This window comes from Castor canadensis, chromosome 12 (assembly GCF_047511655.1).
Source record: "Castor canadensis chromosome 12, mCasCan1.hap1v2, whole genome shotgun sequence".
NCBI lineage: Eukaryota > Metazoa > Chordata > Mammalia > Rodentia > Castoridae > Castor > Castor canadensis.
Genome location: NC_133397.1, coordinates 82,719,602 through 82,736,189, shown reverse-complemented (window position 1 = coordinate 82,736,189; position 16,588 = coordinate 82,719,602). Strand labels below are relative to the sequence as shown.

At 39.7% G+C, this 16,588-nt stretch overlaps 1 protein-coding gene across 1 annotated transcript in view; it reads right to left on the bottom strand.

Moving 5' to 3' along the window:
* Mertk (MER proto-oncogene, tyrosine kinase) overlaps positions 1–16,588 on the bottom strand; it is a 109,457-nt gene that overhangs the window by 10,660 nt on the left and 82,209 nt on the right. Inside the window, exons 11-15 of the mRNA XM_074050258.1 lie at positions 12,384–12,469; positions 10,651–10,746; positions 9,431–9,511; positions 7,471–7,563; positions 5,335–5,453 (exon numbers count right to left, since the gene is read on the bottom strand). Of these exons, the coding sequence (XP_073906359.1) occupies positions 5,335–5,453; positions 7,471–7,563; positions 9,431–9,511; positions 10,651–10,746; positions 12,384–12,469 (475 nt within the window). The remainder of the gene's footprint in view (positions 1–5,334; positions 5,454–7,470; positions 7,564–9,430; positions 9,512–10,650; positions 10,747–12,383; positions 12,470–16,588) is intronic.

The window sequence follows — 16,588 nt, the reverse complement described above, 5'->3', positions numbered from 1 at the left end:
AAAGGCACTATACTTTCAATGACTTACATTTCCTAACCATGACAATTACATGCTGCACACAAAGACAAAATGACTTAATTATCTTTACCCTGAAGTAATGCAGTTATTAAAAAACATAATCAAATCAGGCATCAAAGTTTTATGCCTCTGCTCTGATATTTGGGACATTTGGTTTTCTGGACACTAATTTCCAGGAAAGGATCTGAGTCCTAAGGAATGCCAAATTCTACTGTCATTCATGAAGGTGTAATTATTGTCAAGGACTATTCACTTGTGTTATTTTTTCTAGAACAATTATGTTATTCTGGAGACTGTAACCAAAAGTCATTTTAGCAATAATTGCGTGATATAAGACTGCAGGACATATAAGACAATATGCACATTCAAAAATCAGTTGAAGTTTTATACGCTCGTGATGATAATCTGCAAATAAAGTTAAGAAAACAATTTCAGCCAGGTGCTGGAGACTCACGCCTGGAATCCTAACTATTTGGGAGGCTGAAATTGGTGGGATTGTGGTTTGAGGCCAGTCCAGGGAAACAGTTCATAAGACCCCCATCTCTAAAATATCCAGAGCAAAGTGAACTGGAAGTGTGGTTCAAGTGGTAGAGTGCCTGTTTGCAAGCAGGAAGCCTGAGTTCAAACTCCATTCCCACCAAAAAAAGAAAACAATTTCAGTTATGATAGAATCAAAACAAAATATTCACCAATACATTTAATAAAAAAAAAAGAAATCAAAGACATGAAAGATGTCCTGTGTTCATGGTAATATAATATTACCATGATAATATTGCTGTGATGACAATACTCCCCAAATTGAGCTACAGATTCAATATAAGTCCTGTCAGAATACTAACTGGCTGCTTTACTGAAATTAAAAGCTGATTCTAATATTCATACTTGAGGAACTCAGAATACCTAAAGCAAGCTTAAATAAGAACAAAGTCGGAGGACTCACACTTACTGATTTCAGACTTACTACAAAGCAACTATAATCAAGACACTGTGGTAAGGGGATAAGCTAGACATACAGGTTAATGGAATAGAATTGAGAATCCAGGAAAAACCCACATATGATCAACCCACTTTCAACAAGGATGTCAAGACCATTTGACAAGGGGAAAGAGTAACTTTTTAACAAGTGGTTTTCGGACATGTAAAAGAAGGAGTTTGGATTTGTACCATACAAAATAATTAACTCAAATAACAAAATTATGGATCAAAGACTTAGAAATAACAGCCCAAACTACAAAATTCTTAGGAGAAAATGTAGGGAAAAGTCTTTGTGACTGTGGGTTAGGCAGTGGTTTCTTAGTAATATACCAAAAGCATAGCAGCCAAAACAAGATAAATTGGACTTCATCAAAATTTAAATCATTCGTGCTTCAAAGGACACCATCAAGAAAGTGAAAGGACAACTCACAGAATGCGAGAAAATACTTGCAAACCATATATTTGATCAGAGACTTGTACCTAAAACAAATACAAAACTCTTACAACTCAATAATAAAAGTGCAAATAATCCCACTAAAAATTAGGCAAAAAAATCTGACTATATACTTCTCCAAAGAAGACATACATATGATCAAGAAGTGAATGAAAAGATGCTCATTGTTAATCAATAGAGAAATTCAAATCAAGATTGCAACAAGAGAGCACTTTACAACCACTAGGATGGCTAGAATAATAAACTTCAGGTTATCAGAAGTGTTAGCTGGAATGTGGAGAAACTACAACCTTCATACTTGCTGGTTAGAAGGTAAAATGATGTGGCTATGTTAGATAACAGCCTGGAATTTTCTCAAAAGGTTAAACACTGAGTTACTATTTGACCCAGCAACTCTACAGCTAGGTATATACCTAAGAGAAATTAAAACATGCAAACACAAACATTTATACACAAATATTTACAAGGCATTGTTCATAAGAGCCAAAATGTGAACAATCTAAACACTCATTACCAGATGAATTGTTATAAAATAGAATATCCACACAGTAGAATACTGGGCCATAAAAAGGAATGAAGTACAAACATGGGCTACAACGTAGATGATCTTTGAAAGCATGTTAAGTGAAAGAAGCCAGTCACAGAAGACTACAGATTTATATGACTCCAGTTATACAAAACATCCAAAATAGACAAATATACAGAGATAGACATAGAGCAGTATACCAAAACATGTGTTATTCTAGGAAAAGGGGGAGAAAAAGGGGCTGGGGGACAGAGAGAGAGAGAAATGTGGAGAGGCTGGTGGAGTGACTTAAGTGGGAGAGCACCTGCCTAGCATGTGCTAAACCCTGAGTTCAAACCCCAGTGCTGCCAGAAAAAAAGAAAAAGAAGAAGAAAAGTAGAGAGAGAGAGAGAAAAACAAGCTTCTCTCTTTGTCTCTGGAGGCTGGTGTATGAGGATGTGATGCCTGGGGGGAGCTGCCACCATCTTATAATCATGTGAACACTGACCACAGATGAAAAGCAAAATGGTGTGGCCATTCCAGACAGAAGAGTCAACTCTACAGTAGTGCTACCTCTGGGCTTTATCACGTGAGATCCTGTATCTCCTTTTCTTGGTTCTGGGGATTGAACCCAACACTTCCTGCATACTAGGCAAGCACTCTACCACTTGGGTTATACTCCAGCTCTTTTGTCTGTAATTTGTTTTTGAGATAGGGTCTTGCTGCTACCCTTACCCAGGTTGGCCTCAAACTGTCAATCCTCCTTCCTCCACCTCCTACGTAGTGGAACCAAAGGTGTGTCCCATCATGCCTGGCTCTGAATCTCATTTTGTAAGGCTATTTTGAGTTGGCTTTGCTATTATGGCAAACCTCTACAGTGAATCTTCACTGCTTTAGCACCCCTCCTCTCATCCTTTCTCTGCTTTGCTTTGGCCACACAATCATCTATTTTTCTTAAAAGCACTTTTGTGTTCTCAGATTGCTCATTCAAATTTTGGCTGTGTGCTTCTCTTAATTGTCCATTTTATTCCTCCTACTCCTTTGAGGATAAACACAATGTCAGTATGGAGTTAAAAAATTTCCCCGGTCAGAATTCATTTCTTCCCTCAAGCTCCAGAGCAGGTCGCTCATAGCTCTGCCTGATGCATATGTCATCTTTATCTTCTTACAGTCAACCTCTGTGAGAACTAGGGTGGTGTCTTATCTTCTGCATGTCCACCCTGCACATCTCTAGGGGTGCTGCTCACACTGAGGGCAGAGTGGCGCTTGGGGCCCTGCGGGAGAAGCTCATTTACACGACTGAGACCTAGTCTAGGGCCACTGTAACTGGAACAAAAGGTCTTTATTCCCAGGGCATTAGCTGACAGGCAGCAAAGAAAAGATCTGAATAAAAGCTTGATGTTCCAGTTCATCTATGCACTTTGTGTTTTCCTTCTGGATCTGAGGCCACAAAGTATCAAAATATGAAGGAAAATGCATTCCCTTTTCATATTTATAACACTTGGGAGTTAATTTTCCATTACTGAAGATATCCTTGTGTTTTTGCAAATGGAAATTATTCATTAGTCAGTAAAATGCTGTGTACTTGCTTCCCTCGTTGATATTTTGTTTAGAATATAAGATCACAGCAGAACTTCTGGCAGAGAGAGACACCAGCTGATTCTAAAAGCTCTATGAAAGGGCAATGGCATTAGAATAGCTAGAACTATTCTGAAAAAGTAGAGTAGTGTGGGAGGAAGTACACTCTGCACTGTGAAGACTTACAACATAGCCACAGTCATCAAGCTAATGTGATAGGGACAAAGGATGAGCAGTTGAATGCAACAAAAGGGAGAGCTTAGAAACAGACCCACGGGGTACAGCCAGTTATTGACCGAGGCATAAAAGTAATCCAATGGATTAAGGATACTTTTGGTTTGGTTTTTTGTTTTTTTACAAATGATGAACACCTATATGTAAAAAAAAAAAAAAAAAAAAAAAAAAAAGAGCAAACCTCAAAGTAAATCCTACACCTTGTATAAAAATTAACTGAAAATGAGTCATATATTAAAATATGCCATGTAAAAACCACTTTAATTTTAGAAGAAAATACAGGAGAAATACTTTTTTTTTTTACACCAGGGATTAGGCAAAGAGATTTGAGACATGGCAGCAAAAGCGTAATTTGGGAAGAAAAATGGAAACAGGTGTTTCTAATTACACTCACCAGGGGAAAGAGGAGCCTTCTTAGAGAATGCCCAGGGGTAAACTAAGAGGTACAGACCCTTCCCAGGACCTGTGCTTTTTTAGAGCAGTAATTTAGGGTAGTGTTGGCCTGGAGCAACTTCTGTCCTAATGCAGGGTGACTATTGACAGAAACCAGCCCCCCATGTGTGCCCTGAGCTGGTGGAGTGGCTCAAGTGGTAGAGCACCTGCCTAGCAAGTGTGAAGCACAGAGTTCTAACTTCATACCACCAAAAAGAAAGAAATTGTTTTTACAAATGAATATGTCATTAAAAAAAGAAAAGAAAAACAGAAAGAGTGGGTAGCTAAGTCAGCATGCAGTGCAGACACAACTCACAGCTCCTGCTGAGTCCACGGTCTGTCACAGACAACACACCAGGAGGACACAGTTTTCATTTCAGAGAAGGAAGAGGCCCACAGGCAATGTCTCTATCAGCTTATGGTTTCCAAACTTTACAACCTTTGAAGTCAGTACTGAAACCTGACCCTACAGAGGGCAAAACTTTAAATCCATGGTCTGACCTTCCTAGGTGATCCAACATTGCCTCTACAGCTCTACCCAACTTGACAGGGCTTAGAAGTTTCATGGTGGAAGCCAACATAGGAATAAAATAGTACAAATGCTGGTAAAAATGACAGTTATGTAGCCCTTTCCGCTTACAATATTTGACAACAACTCATCTTAACAGATTAAGACTATCATAAAATGATGCATACACACACACACACACACACACACAAAATGGGCACACTTCTTCAAAGGATGAAATCCATGACATGAGGAAAGGCTCTGTAAAATTTACTTTAGAAGACTTGCCTTTCATGGCCTCCCCCTTTTCAGTGAGCTCTGGGGAGTATGTGGCCATGAGGGGATGTCATGTAGGCTGTGCTCGGTTTCTCCAGCTCCAGAGTCAGTGAGACTCTGGTTACAAGACTGTGGGCCCAGCTGACTTCCTCTTATCATAAATTGGGAATAGTAATACCTATGGGCAGGTCTGACATGAGGACATAGACCACAGTTCAACTCACAGTGAGCCCTGAAAGGTCATGGTTCTTTCCCCCTCTTCAGCATCTCATAGACAGAAGCTGGGGCTGTCCCAGGGGGCTCTGTCACGAAAGCCCTGAGAACTGTTCAGAGGCAGTGCAAGCTCAATGTTACCTTTGGTCCTGTCTCCAAGCGGGAATACAGTAAGTAAGTATGCAAGTCCCCATACTTCATGAAGGGTAAAACCACCATGGGCTTCGGGATGCCTTGAGAGCTCAGTTCTATACACACGCCTGAAATTAAAAACAGAACCAGTTACAAAAAGCCATTGTTGTGGGTAACCGGATAAGCCCCGGGGGACCTATGTGCTACCAGGTTAAGAGTTTAAAAAAGCAAAAGCTCCTAATTTACCCATTATGTTTTAGGATATGAATACACACACAGGCTCCACTATCGGCTTTTTGGGTTTTTTTTTCTTCAGATTAGGACCAGTCTTTGCATGAGAACTCTCAGAAATCAATCTGCCACAAAGACAGCCAACTAGAAACCTAGGAGTTTTTGTTATTCTGTGTGTAGCTGAGTGACCTCATTAGAATTTGAGGGCAAATTAGCTTCATGTGATGATTAAATACTTAATCATATGAAGAAGTCTATTACAACCAGATGCTTAAAAATATTAAAAGAATTTTGAGGCTGGACATGGTGGCTCACACCTGTAATCCTATCTACTTGGGAGGCAGAGATCAGAAAGATCATGGTTTGAGGTCAGCCCAAGTAAAAAGTTCGAGAGACCCCATCTCAACCAAAAAAAGCTGGGCATTGTGGCTAGCACCTGTTGCTGAAATATGTGAGGAACATAAATAGGAGGATCAGGTCCAGGCCATCCTGGCCATAAACACAAGACCGTTTTTGAAAAATAACTAAAGCAAAAAAGGATAGAGTGTGTGACTCAAGTATTAGAAAGTCTGCCTCACAAGTATGAGGCCCTGAGCACAAACCCCAGTACTGTACCCCCGACCCCAAAAAAGAATGAGAGCCTACAGGTAAAAATGCAGTTCATTAAATCTTAAATTATATAAGGGAGAAGCCAGAATACCACTTATCACGAAATTCTAGAACTACAGCCAGTCACCTGATTATAGGCTTGCAAAGTACTTGCACTTTGCCAAGCAATGACAAAGTACAATTGTTCTCACAGTCCAGCTAACGCCAATAGCTGCAAATAAATAACAGTCATTTCTTTGACATAATATTGTATCCAAACATTAGTTTTCACATCCCTTTGCAGTGTCAATCACACAACACCTTGAAAGATCCCAAAAGAATTTATCATGGATAAAGTAAAAGGACAAAAAAAAAAAAAGAGGACAGCAGAAAATTCCATTATTTCCAGGTTGCTCCTATCTTTTAGAATAGTGTCCCTTACACAGCATCACTGACACCTCATCTTCTCTTTTGTATTTTTTATCTAACAGAGCTATAAAGCCAAATTATGCTAAATCACATTCCATGAAATTATCAGTATACCACAATAAAAAAAATCAGTATTTTCAAATAGGTTTATAGATCATTTCTCAAAGATGATTTGGGGAATTTATCTACTTTTATAGATTTACTCCACTGGTATCTGATTCATAGATAACCTTAAATAAGCAAAGATTATCCCATGACCACTTCTTGCATCTTGCCTTTGAGTCTCTGGTGGCTATTTTAATCCACAGTCTTCTCAATCTCTGTGGACACTTTTTTTTTTTTTTTTTGGAGTTCAGTGATTTTTTTTTTTTCTCTGTGGACACTTAACCATCCCTGAGCCCATGGGTGTCCAGGAAACACAAACCCATTTTTACCATTAGCCTCAGAAAATAGAACCATAAGAGGCCAGGCCTGGTGGTGCACTCCAGCAACTTGGAAGGTGGAGGTAGGAAAATCAAGGTCTGGGGCTATCCTGGACAAAAGTGTGACACGTGAGCTACTATCTGAAAACCAAACTAAAAGCAAAAGGACTGGGAGTGCGGCTGAAGTGGCAGAGCATTTGCCTAGCAAGCATGAGTTCAATTCTCAGTAACAACTAAACACACACACACACATACACACACACATATTGAGAGAGAGAGACAGAGAGAGGGGGAGAGATTAGAATCAAACAGGTAGTTTTCTGGATAAAAATCCAGTGCTGTAAATTCCTTTGGGGTTATGCAAAGTGTAAATTTATGTGTACCAAAGACTTTTCCCTTTGGCACATACTAGATTAGCCAAGTCCCCTGACCTCCCCTAACCCCCCAAGTCCTGCATTTTATTTCCCTGAGGTACCTAGAAGTCGGATGACGTTTGGGTGGCTGAAGTCTTTCATGCACGCCGCCTCACTGAGAAACTCCTCGATCTCCCGCTGAGAAAAGTTGTCCACTAAAGGAGCAGATGGAAAATGTTAGGCACAATTACTCAGTTAAGGGTAGGAGGCAGGCAAAAGCAAGTGCATTCTCTAAAATTAAAACTATGCTGTGTGTGGTGGTATACATGTATAATCCTGGCACTTGGGAGGTTGAGGCAGGAAGGTCTTGAGCTCCCACCCAGCCTGGGCTACATGGTGAGACCCTATTTCAAAAAGCAAACAAACAATAACTAAAATCAGGAAAAGGAAACTCTATAGACTGTGAACATGAGTGTGAGGGTTGGTGGGATTGTGGGGAGAGAAGAGAGGGACCAATACGTGAAGCACAGGATTTTTAGGGCTGTGAAACTTCTGTATGATGCTGTAACTGGACATATACCATTTATATATTTGTCAAACCCATAGAACTGTGCAATACCAAGAGTGACTCTCGTTAAAACTAAGGACTTTTGTTAATAATAATAATATGTCAACATAGATTCATCTATCATAAAACATACACCACAGTAATGAAAGATGTCTGTAACACAGGAGTTTAATGTGTAAGAAAGAGGAGAAGGGAACGAGTGGAAACTTTCTATATTTTCAATGATTCCTATAAACCTAAAACTGCAGTAAAGAAAAATAAAAACAAAAAGTAAAACACTAAATTCAATTCCAACTTATATATCCCAAGTATCTTTGCCTTAAAAAAAAAAAAGGTACTCCACCTGTAAGTCTGGTTCTTCAATCATTCCTTGTGAGCTGGGTGCACTTTCATACCAAATTTTTGGAATGAAACCAATTTAAGAGAGCTATTTAAAATTCAATATTATGCTACATGAAATAAGGCAGCCACAGGAGAGTAAGCACTGTATGATTCCACTTAGAGAAGGAAAGTCAGAGACAGAAAGTAGTATAGTGGTTGCCAGGTGCTGGGGAGGAGGTGCTAGTGCTTAGTAGGGACAGAGTTTCAGTTTGAAAAGTGAAAAGATTTGGAGATGGATGGTGGTGATGATAGTTGCACAACGTGAAGGTACTTGATGTCAGTGACTTGCACACTCAAAAATGGTTAAGATGGTAAATTTTACTTTGTATTTTACTATGATTAAAAACAAATAGGCAGCCAGGCGCTGGTGGTTCACGCCTATAATCCTAGCTATTCAGGAGGCAGAGATCAGGAGGATTATGGTTTGAAGCCAGCCCCAGCAAATAGTTTGTGAGACCCTATCTGGAAAAAACCCATCACCAAAAAAAGGGCTAGTGGAGTGGCTCAAGGTGTAGGCCCTGAGCTCAAACCCCAGTCTGCAAAAAAACAGAAAATTTGGAAGAAAATTAAAAACCTTTATATCTGCAACATGTCCACCAACTTTGCCCTCACCTATTACCTTTGCTGCAAAGGTGGGCAGAACAGAAGACAAGGCTCTGCTTGCAAACCCATCCCCAAAGACCGACTCCAGGCAAATGAGATGAACCTGGAAGTTCTGAGACCAGAGATGATTCTTTCAATCTTTGATAATTAGCACGATGCAATCCATGTGCAAGCTATTCTGAGGTCAGTCAGCCCATTCCCTGGGGTCATATGTCGCCATCAGATCCCCCTGACTCAAATATATGCTTTTTTTTCCGAATCATTAGCTCTACTAGATAATGGGAGGAGGGGAGAAAGAGAGATGGGAAGAATGTTGGAGGTGGCAGAAACAAAAGCTGCTTTGAACGTAAAGAATATACAATGAATGTATGAATAGCTCATTACAGCAACTTCCCCTGGTGACCAGGGTTCCACATTGCCTTCTGAACCATCAGACACTGGAATCTGAACCCGACCACTGGCCTCCACAGAGCACCCAAAACTGAAGCCACTGCTCACCCCAGAGGATGGGTTTCACACTCATAACTCACACTTCATGGTCTTCACTGCCACTTTCTGAGAGGTCCCATCTTCCTGCTTCAGATTTCCTTCCATTACAGACCCAAACTCTCCTGCGAAGGGAAACAACAGCTACATGGATGCTGTGCAAATTCTCCCTGACCACAGAAATGTCACAGTGCCAGCCCTGCTGTTTTCATGTGGTCTGAGGGTGACAAATCTGCAGGCAGCTGGGCAGAACCCACCCAGACCTCTCACACTTGCACGCTAGCCGTGTTCCTCATGCACTAATGCCCTGTGTAACTTGTCACTTTATTAAGAATTATAACTGACCCAAGGCACTTACAGAAAACATGCAAAACATTAGTGAAGTTCACAAAGTACAACTTTTTTTTTTTCCTTCAGTGCTGGGAATGGAACCGAGGGCCTCACACTTTAGGCAAGCTCTCCACCACTGAACTACATCCCACTCCAAAGCACAAACTCTTAGTATCATCATTTATTCTAGAACTAATTTGGGATATAATACATATATACATAAACTCCCTGTATAGCTGTCTTAAACAAACAGAAATGTCTTTTTTCAAAAATGAAGGACAGGAAGGTAAAATGGGTCCTGTCTGAGGGTCAGTACCAGTGGGAGGGAGAGTAGATATACAGAAGGGGTGGAGGAGGGTGAATATGGTGCAAATATTATGTACTCATGAATGAAAATGGAAAAATCAGACCTGTTGAAACTATTCTAAGGGGGGTGGGGAGGGAGAATAAAGGAGAATGATGGAGGGGGTAAATTTGACTAAGATACATTGTAAGCACTTTTGTAAATGTCACAGTGTACCTCCAGTACAACAAAAATACAATAATAAAAGTTAAAAAAACTAACAAATTAACTATTTATTTCCACCTTTGTTTCTATTCAACTAATTAGGAAGGGACCACAAATAATCAATTTAAGAAATAGAGGAGTGAACTTAAAGCACATTTAAAGAACACTGAGAAATGAATTGCATGCTTTTCAGTGCAGAAAGAGAATGAATATTTTCTAAGCCTATCGTGTATTCTAAGGGCTGTGGGTAACTTGTTCCTGTACAAAAATCACTAGCTTCATCTTAAGTTATGAAATAAAATTGTTTGTATTGTAACTCCAAGTCAAAAAGTGGTATTTTATTTAATAAATGCACATTGTAAAAATTCCTCTTAACCACTTGTCTTCTTATCCCATATTTTAGAAGAATTACTTTAAATTGCTTACCTTCACCCAGAATTTTACCAAGAATTAGAAGATTCCTGTCAATCACAACATCTTCTAGTTTATTTTTCAGTTCCTCACTGACTCCCAAGCTATGCACTGTAAAAGGAGTAACAAGGTGCATATAATATTGTCAGTGTGCTTCTTTCATTTAAATATAATCAGAATTATATTTAAAGTCCTGTGTAATAGTTACATGTATTTCTTTCTTCTTCTTCTTTTTTTTTTTTTTTGGCAGTACTGGAGTTTAAACTCAGGGCCTCACACGTATGAGGCAGGCACTTTACCAGTTGAGGCACTCCACCAGCCCTATTTTGTGTTAGGTTTTTGTTTTTGTTTTCCAGGATAGAGTCTCACAAACTATTTGCCTCAGGCTGAGGGATTTTTTTTTTTTTAATTCTTAAAACAGGCAGGTAGTATACACTTGTAATTCCAGCTACTTGGGAGGCAGAGTAAGGAGGATCTCAAGTTCGACGACAGCTGGGGGAAAGGTAGCAGGGAAAGCCTATCTCAAAAACAAACAAGCCTGGTGCAGGTGACTTATGCCTGTGACTCTTGGTTCGAAGCCAGCCTCAGGCAAATAATTCATGAAACCCTATCTTAAAAATAACCAACACAAAAAAGGGCCGTTAGAGTAGCTCGACCCTGAGTTCAAGCCCCAGTATTGCCAAAAAAAAAAAAAAAAAAAACCAAAAAAAACCCAAAAACCAGATTACAAAACAGCAACAAGGAGAAGGCTCAAATAGTAGAATTCTTGTCTGGCATGCTAAGGCCCTGGGTTCAAAAGTATATCAAGTTTAAGAATAGCCAGGGGAAAGGTAGCAGGGAGAACCTGTCTCAAAAACAAACAGATTACAAAATAACAGGAGCAAAAAGGCTCAAATAATAGAGTGCTTGTCTAGCATGCCAAGGCCTAGGTTCAAAAATATTCTTAAAACAGACATTGAAAAGTCAAAAAACATGGGCTGGTGGAGTGGCTCAAGTGGTAGAGCATCTGCCTAGCAAGTGTGAGGCCCTTAGTTCAAACCCCAGGACCACCAAAAAAAAAAAAAAAAAAAAAAAAAAGAACAAGAAAAAAATGTCTAAACATATAGATTAGAAAATAAATTAATGTTATATGACAAGCGAGTTTTGATTTCATAGCAGCTGTAGTTCATCATTCTTATTTCCTTTTTGTTTTGTTTTGGCAAACATTCAGAAGAACGAATTTTATAACATTTGTACATTCTTTCTATGCTGTTTCTGACATTACACAATAACACTGGCAATGGTTCACCCCCTCTTCAAACCAGAAACCCTTACTCTGATTCAGCAAAATTCAAGCCATAATTGATACAAAGCATATCGGCAAACTGTCCTCTGAGTTGGTTGCCAGGAAAACAGGAAATGAGGCTTGAGATTATGTCCATTGCTTTGCTGTTTCCTTTAAATCCCTGACCTCTACCCCATCTCCTACCACCCAGAAGGTTCCTCCTCCCCTCATGTTTTGTGGCATTGTGAATCCTTAACCCTGGTTTCTTAATCCCTGCTCCAACTCCAGATTTCCAGTAATCTAGCCAGTGGAGATGTGTGTGACAATGTCTAATTATTTACTTGCTCCTGTCTGAAAACATTTTGTATATTAAAAATATCCATACTTCAATTCTTGGCTTTCGGTACAAATCTGTCTGTTGGTCATTCTTTCTTACTCTCCACTGTTTTAACTTTTGCCAAAAAGTGAAATAAAGTCAACTTACAGGTGAGTTCAATGGCTCGCCGACAGAAGGACTTCTTTGCTATATAATTTACAACTAATTCAGAGTCTTCCTCTGTGAATGCACTCCTGGGGGGATGAAAACAGACATCAAATTATAAAGACAGGGCTACAGAGCAGGTGCTGATTCCTCAAGGAGGTTACAAAGTTATCACCTTTTAAAAGGGCTCTTCTGCAAATATGTTTCTTTCCTTACATCTTAGAAATATTAAAACAACTCTATCCATGCACCATCAAGAGCAGAGAATAGAGCTAGAGGTGTGTCTCAGTGGTAGAGAGTTTGCCTTGCATGCTTAAGGCCCCAGGTTTGATCCCCAGTACCAGTACCACACACACACACACACACACACACACAAAGAAAAAGAAAAAAAATCCTAAGAGCAAAAAATAACTGGTAAATTTTCAATGGCCAAATATCAGCCACATAGTAAAGTATAACATGAATATCCATATGTATAGATATAAATATGATTCACTAAATTAAATGAATAAAATGAATTCAACAAATGAAAAGACAAATCTCCTGAGTAGAAAAATTCCAAAGATTTTATGTGGATGCTATACCCTTAAGGGTTAGGGGAAGCTAAATCCTCACCTTACGTGTGGATTGCACATAGTGACTTGTGTTCAAAGAAAGGGAGACAAAAAATAACTTAATGGAAGAGAAACCTACAAACTCTACCACAGTCAGATGTTGTCACTGTCAACATCAACAGTGACAAATCATGTTGGTACTATGCACCCTTGATATAATGGAATGAAAATGGCACATTAACCTCAGTTCTTCCTCTTAGTAACCCATAATCCCAGGTTTAGCAGGAGCTAACCATCAAATTCCAGTACAGGGGTATCCTACAAAACACCAAATCAGCATTCTTGAAAACAGACAAGATCATCAAAGACAAGGAAGCTCAGAAATGCCACTACTAAGCGGACCCTAAGGGAACATGACAACCCAACCAATAACATGAGATCCCAGACCAGAGAGGCACATTAGGGAAACTGAGAAACTCTGAATACAGTATAGGTTTTAGTTAATGATAATGTATCAGTATTGGTTCATTAATTGTAACAAATGAACTATTCTAATATAAGATGTTGATAGCAGAGGAAACTAGGTAAGAGAGACAAGGAATGTATATACTATCTTAAATTTTCTGTAAGTTTAAAACTGTTCTTAAAAAGCATATTTTTTAAAAAATCCATTTAGGCTTATTTTGGACTAATTAGTAGTAGTACAGTATTGTTAGTATAAATTATAGGTTTAATTTCACTTTCCCTTGGGTATATAGGTGATTTTTAAAGAGATAACACAATTTTGAAAATAAACAAGGCAAAGCATTTGGAGGGATGAATTCCAAAATGGCAACTAAGACCGTATTTGAATCCCAGTTACAGAGGGGCGTCACTTCCTACTTTTGACCCCTTGGTATAATCTGATTTGATTGATTGACTGGTGTGTGTGTGTGTGTGTGTGTGTGGTGCTGGGGATGGAACCCAGAAATTTGCGAATGCTAGGCAAATCTGTACCACTGAGATTCACCCCCAGCCTGGGGCTGATTCTTTAAACTGTAAGAATGTTACTTTTTTTTTTTTTTGCGGTACTGGAGTTTGAACTCAGGGCCTTCACCTTGAGCCACTCCACCAGCCCTTTCTTGTGAAGGGTTTTTTTGACATAGGGTCCCTAGAACTATTTGCCCAGGCTGGCTCTCAACCATGATCCTCCTGATCTCTGCCTCCTGAGTAGCTAGGATTATAGGCGTGAGCCACTGGTGCCTGGCTAGAATGTTACCTTTGTAAGTAGAAAAAAAGGCATTTTCATTTAAAAATGAACAGAAAGGTGCTGTACAAAATGAAGAAATGAATGATGTCCTGGAGAGGACCCTTGGGAACTGGCTTTAATATACAGTAAACCTGCCTCATTTGCAGATTTATTATATGTGGTTTTGAGCAAGTTCCAGCAAAATAAAGAAATTTCAAAACCAAAAAATTTTCATTCCTGCACATGCATCCTGCAGCTCAGTGGATGTGGAGAGGCTCAGTCAGTCCCTCATTCCCATTAGTCCTATTTACATCGTGTGATCTGCTGAGCGTTTCCCTGCCCTTCATTTTGTGAAAATTTGCCTCCTGAAAAGCAAATGGTGCTCCCAAAGCAAGATAAATGTGAATGTGCTTAATTAACTAAAAAAGGATAATTTTAGATTTGTTGAAAGGCAGCATATCTTTAGTGGAAATTGGGCTATGCACTTGCAGCACTGGCCTGAAGTCTATGCATGCTGAACATATGTGGTTTTTCCTCAACTGAGGCCCCACTGGAACATACCTGTGGATGCCAACGGTCTAGTGCACAGATAAATCACCTGTCACCAGCCTTTCACTTGTTTTAAGCTCCTGCTGAGCTTAATGGTATGAGTTTAATAATTTTTTTCCAAAAAGCTCTTGCACATCTATTGGGTTTATTCTTAGGAACACTGTAGTTTTCATGCTATTGTGAATGAGATCTATTCTAACACTTTGTTTTTAATGTATTTTTGTTATTGTTGTTTTGAGACATGGTCTCGCTATGTAACCCAGGCTGGCCTTTTTTGTTGTTGTTGTTGTTGCAGTACTGGGGTTTGAACTCAGGGCCTACACCTTGAGCCACTCCACCAACATCTGTTTGTGGTGGGTGTTTTCAAGATAAGGTCTCAGGAACTAGAGAATAGGTGAGATCAAAAAGAATTAACCTAGAAGGTAACACACACACACAGGAAATTAATGTGAGTTAATTCCCTGTATAGCTATCCTTATCTCAACCAGCAAAAACCCTTGTTCCTTCCTATTATGGCTTATACTCTCTCTACAACAAAATTAGAAATAAGGGCAAAATAGTTTCTGCTGGGTATTGAGGGGGTGGGGGGGGAGAGGGAGGGAGCGGAGTGGGTGGTAAGGGAGGGGGTGGGGGCAGGGGGGAGAAATGACCCAATCCTTGTATGCACATATGAATAATAAAATAAAAATAAATAAATAAAAATGTGTGAAGTGTTGAATAGCCAAAAAAAAAAAGATAAGGTCTCACAAACTTCTTGCCCGGGCTGGATTTGAACCTTGATCCTTCTGATCTCTGCATCCTGAGTAGCTAGATTGCAGGCATGAGCCACCAGCGCCTGGCCCCAGGCTGGTCTTGAACTTTTGATTCCCCTGCTTCAACCTCCCTACTGCTGGGATTACAGGCCTGTGACACCATACCTGGTTTGTCTTTAATGCATTTTAAAACCAGAATCAAAATATTGTTATGACACATACTGTCTTAAACAAAAATATTAAATTTCTTTTTAAAGAAAAAGCAAGGAATGGGGGAGCCAAGGTGAGACTTCAGAGGCAGCAACAGGAAAGGTTTTATATTTCTAGGGACTGGGAAGAATGGCACTGCTATGTGCTGTTCCTGAAACTGTTGGCAGAAGTCTCAAAAGGCAATGGAGCATCCTTTTGCTGGTAAGCCCACTCCTTTGGGATCACCATAGCTGTACACTGTTCTAGGAGTCCTTACCAGGCTCCCTGTGGGAGCACCAGCCATCACTTTCTTGCTTCTGTCTTTGTTAGTCCTTTGTTCTAGGTGGTCTCAAGCAAATGTATTTATGAATCATTCTTTTTTTTTTTTCAGTACTAGAGTTTGAATTCAGGGCCTCATGCTTGCTAGGCAGGTGCTTTATGCTTGAGCCACTCCTCCAGTCCTTATGAATCATTCTTAATGATTACTATTTCAATAATAGTAACCATGAATTCCCACTTGCTGACACAACTGCATGGCCACAGATTCTGTAGAACATCAACATCTCTTAACTGCTGAGTGTATATAAAAGTCTTAATTTAGAATCGCAGCAATTAGGACTGGTAGTGACCTTGGAAACCATTCAGAGACAGATAATACCCAGGAAGGCTTGAAAAGGTAAAAAGGCTTCTTATCTAAGTGACAGAATCCAGGCGTCATTACTTCAGTTCAGTGCTTTGCCATGCACACAGGGCCTTAGCGTGTGCTGCTCTCTCTGGCTGGAATGCTTTCCCCTTCTCCCACCTAAAGAGTACCTGCTCTTCCTTCAGATCCAGGGTCAGGTATTAGTCACCTCTTCAGGAAGGTCTTCCTTTACTTTCTTAATGCAGTCAGATTCTCCTGATTATGCACTTTTATCCCTTTATATACAATTCACC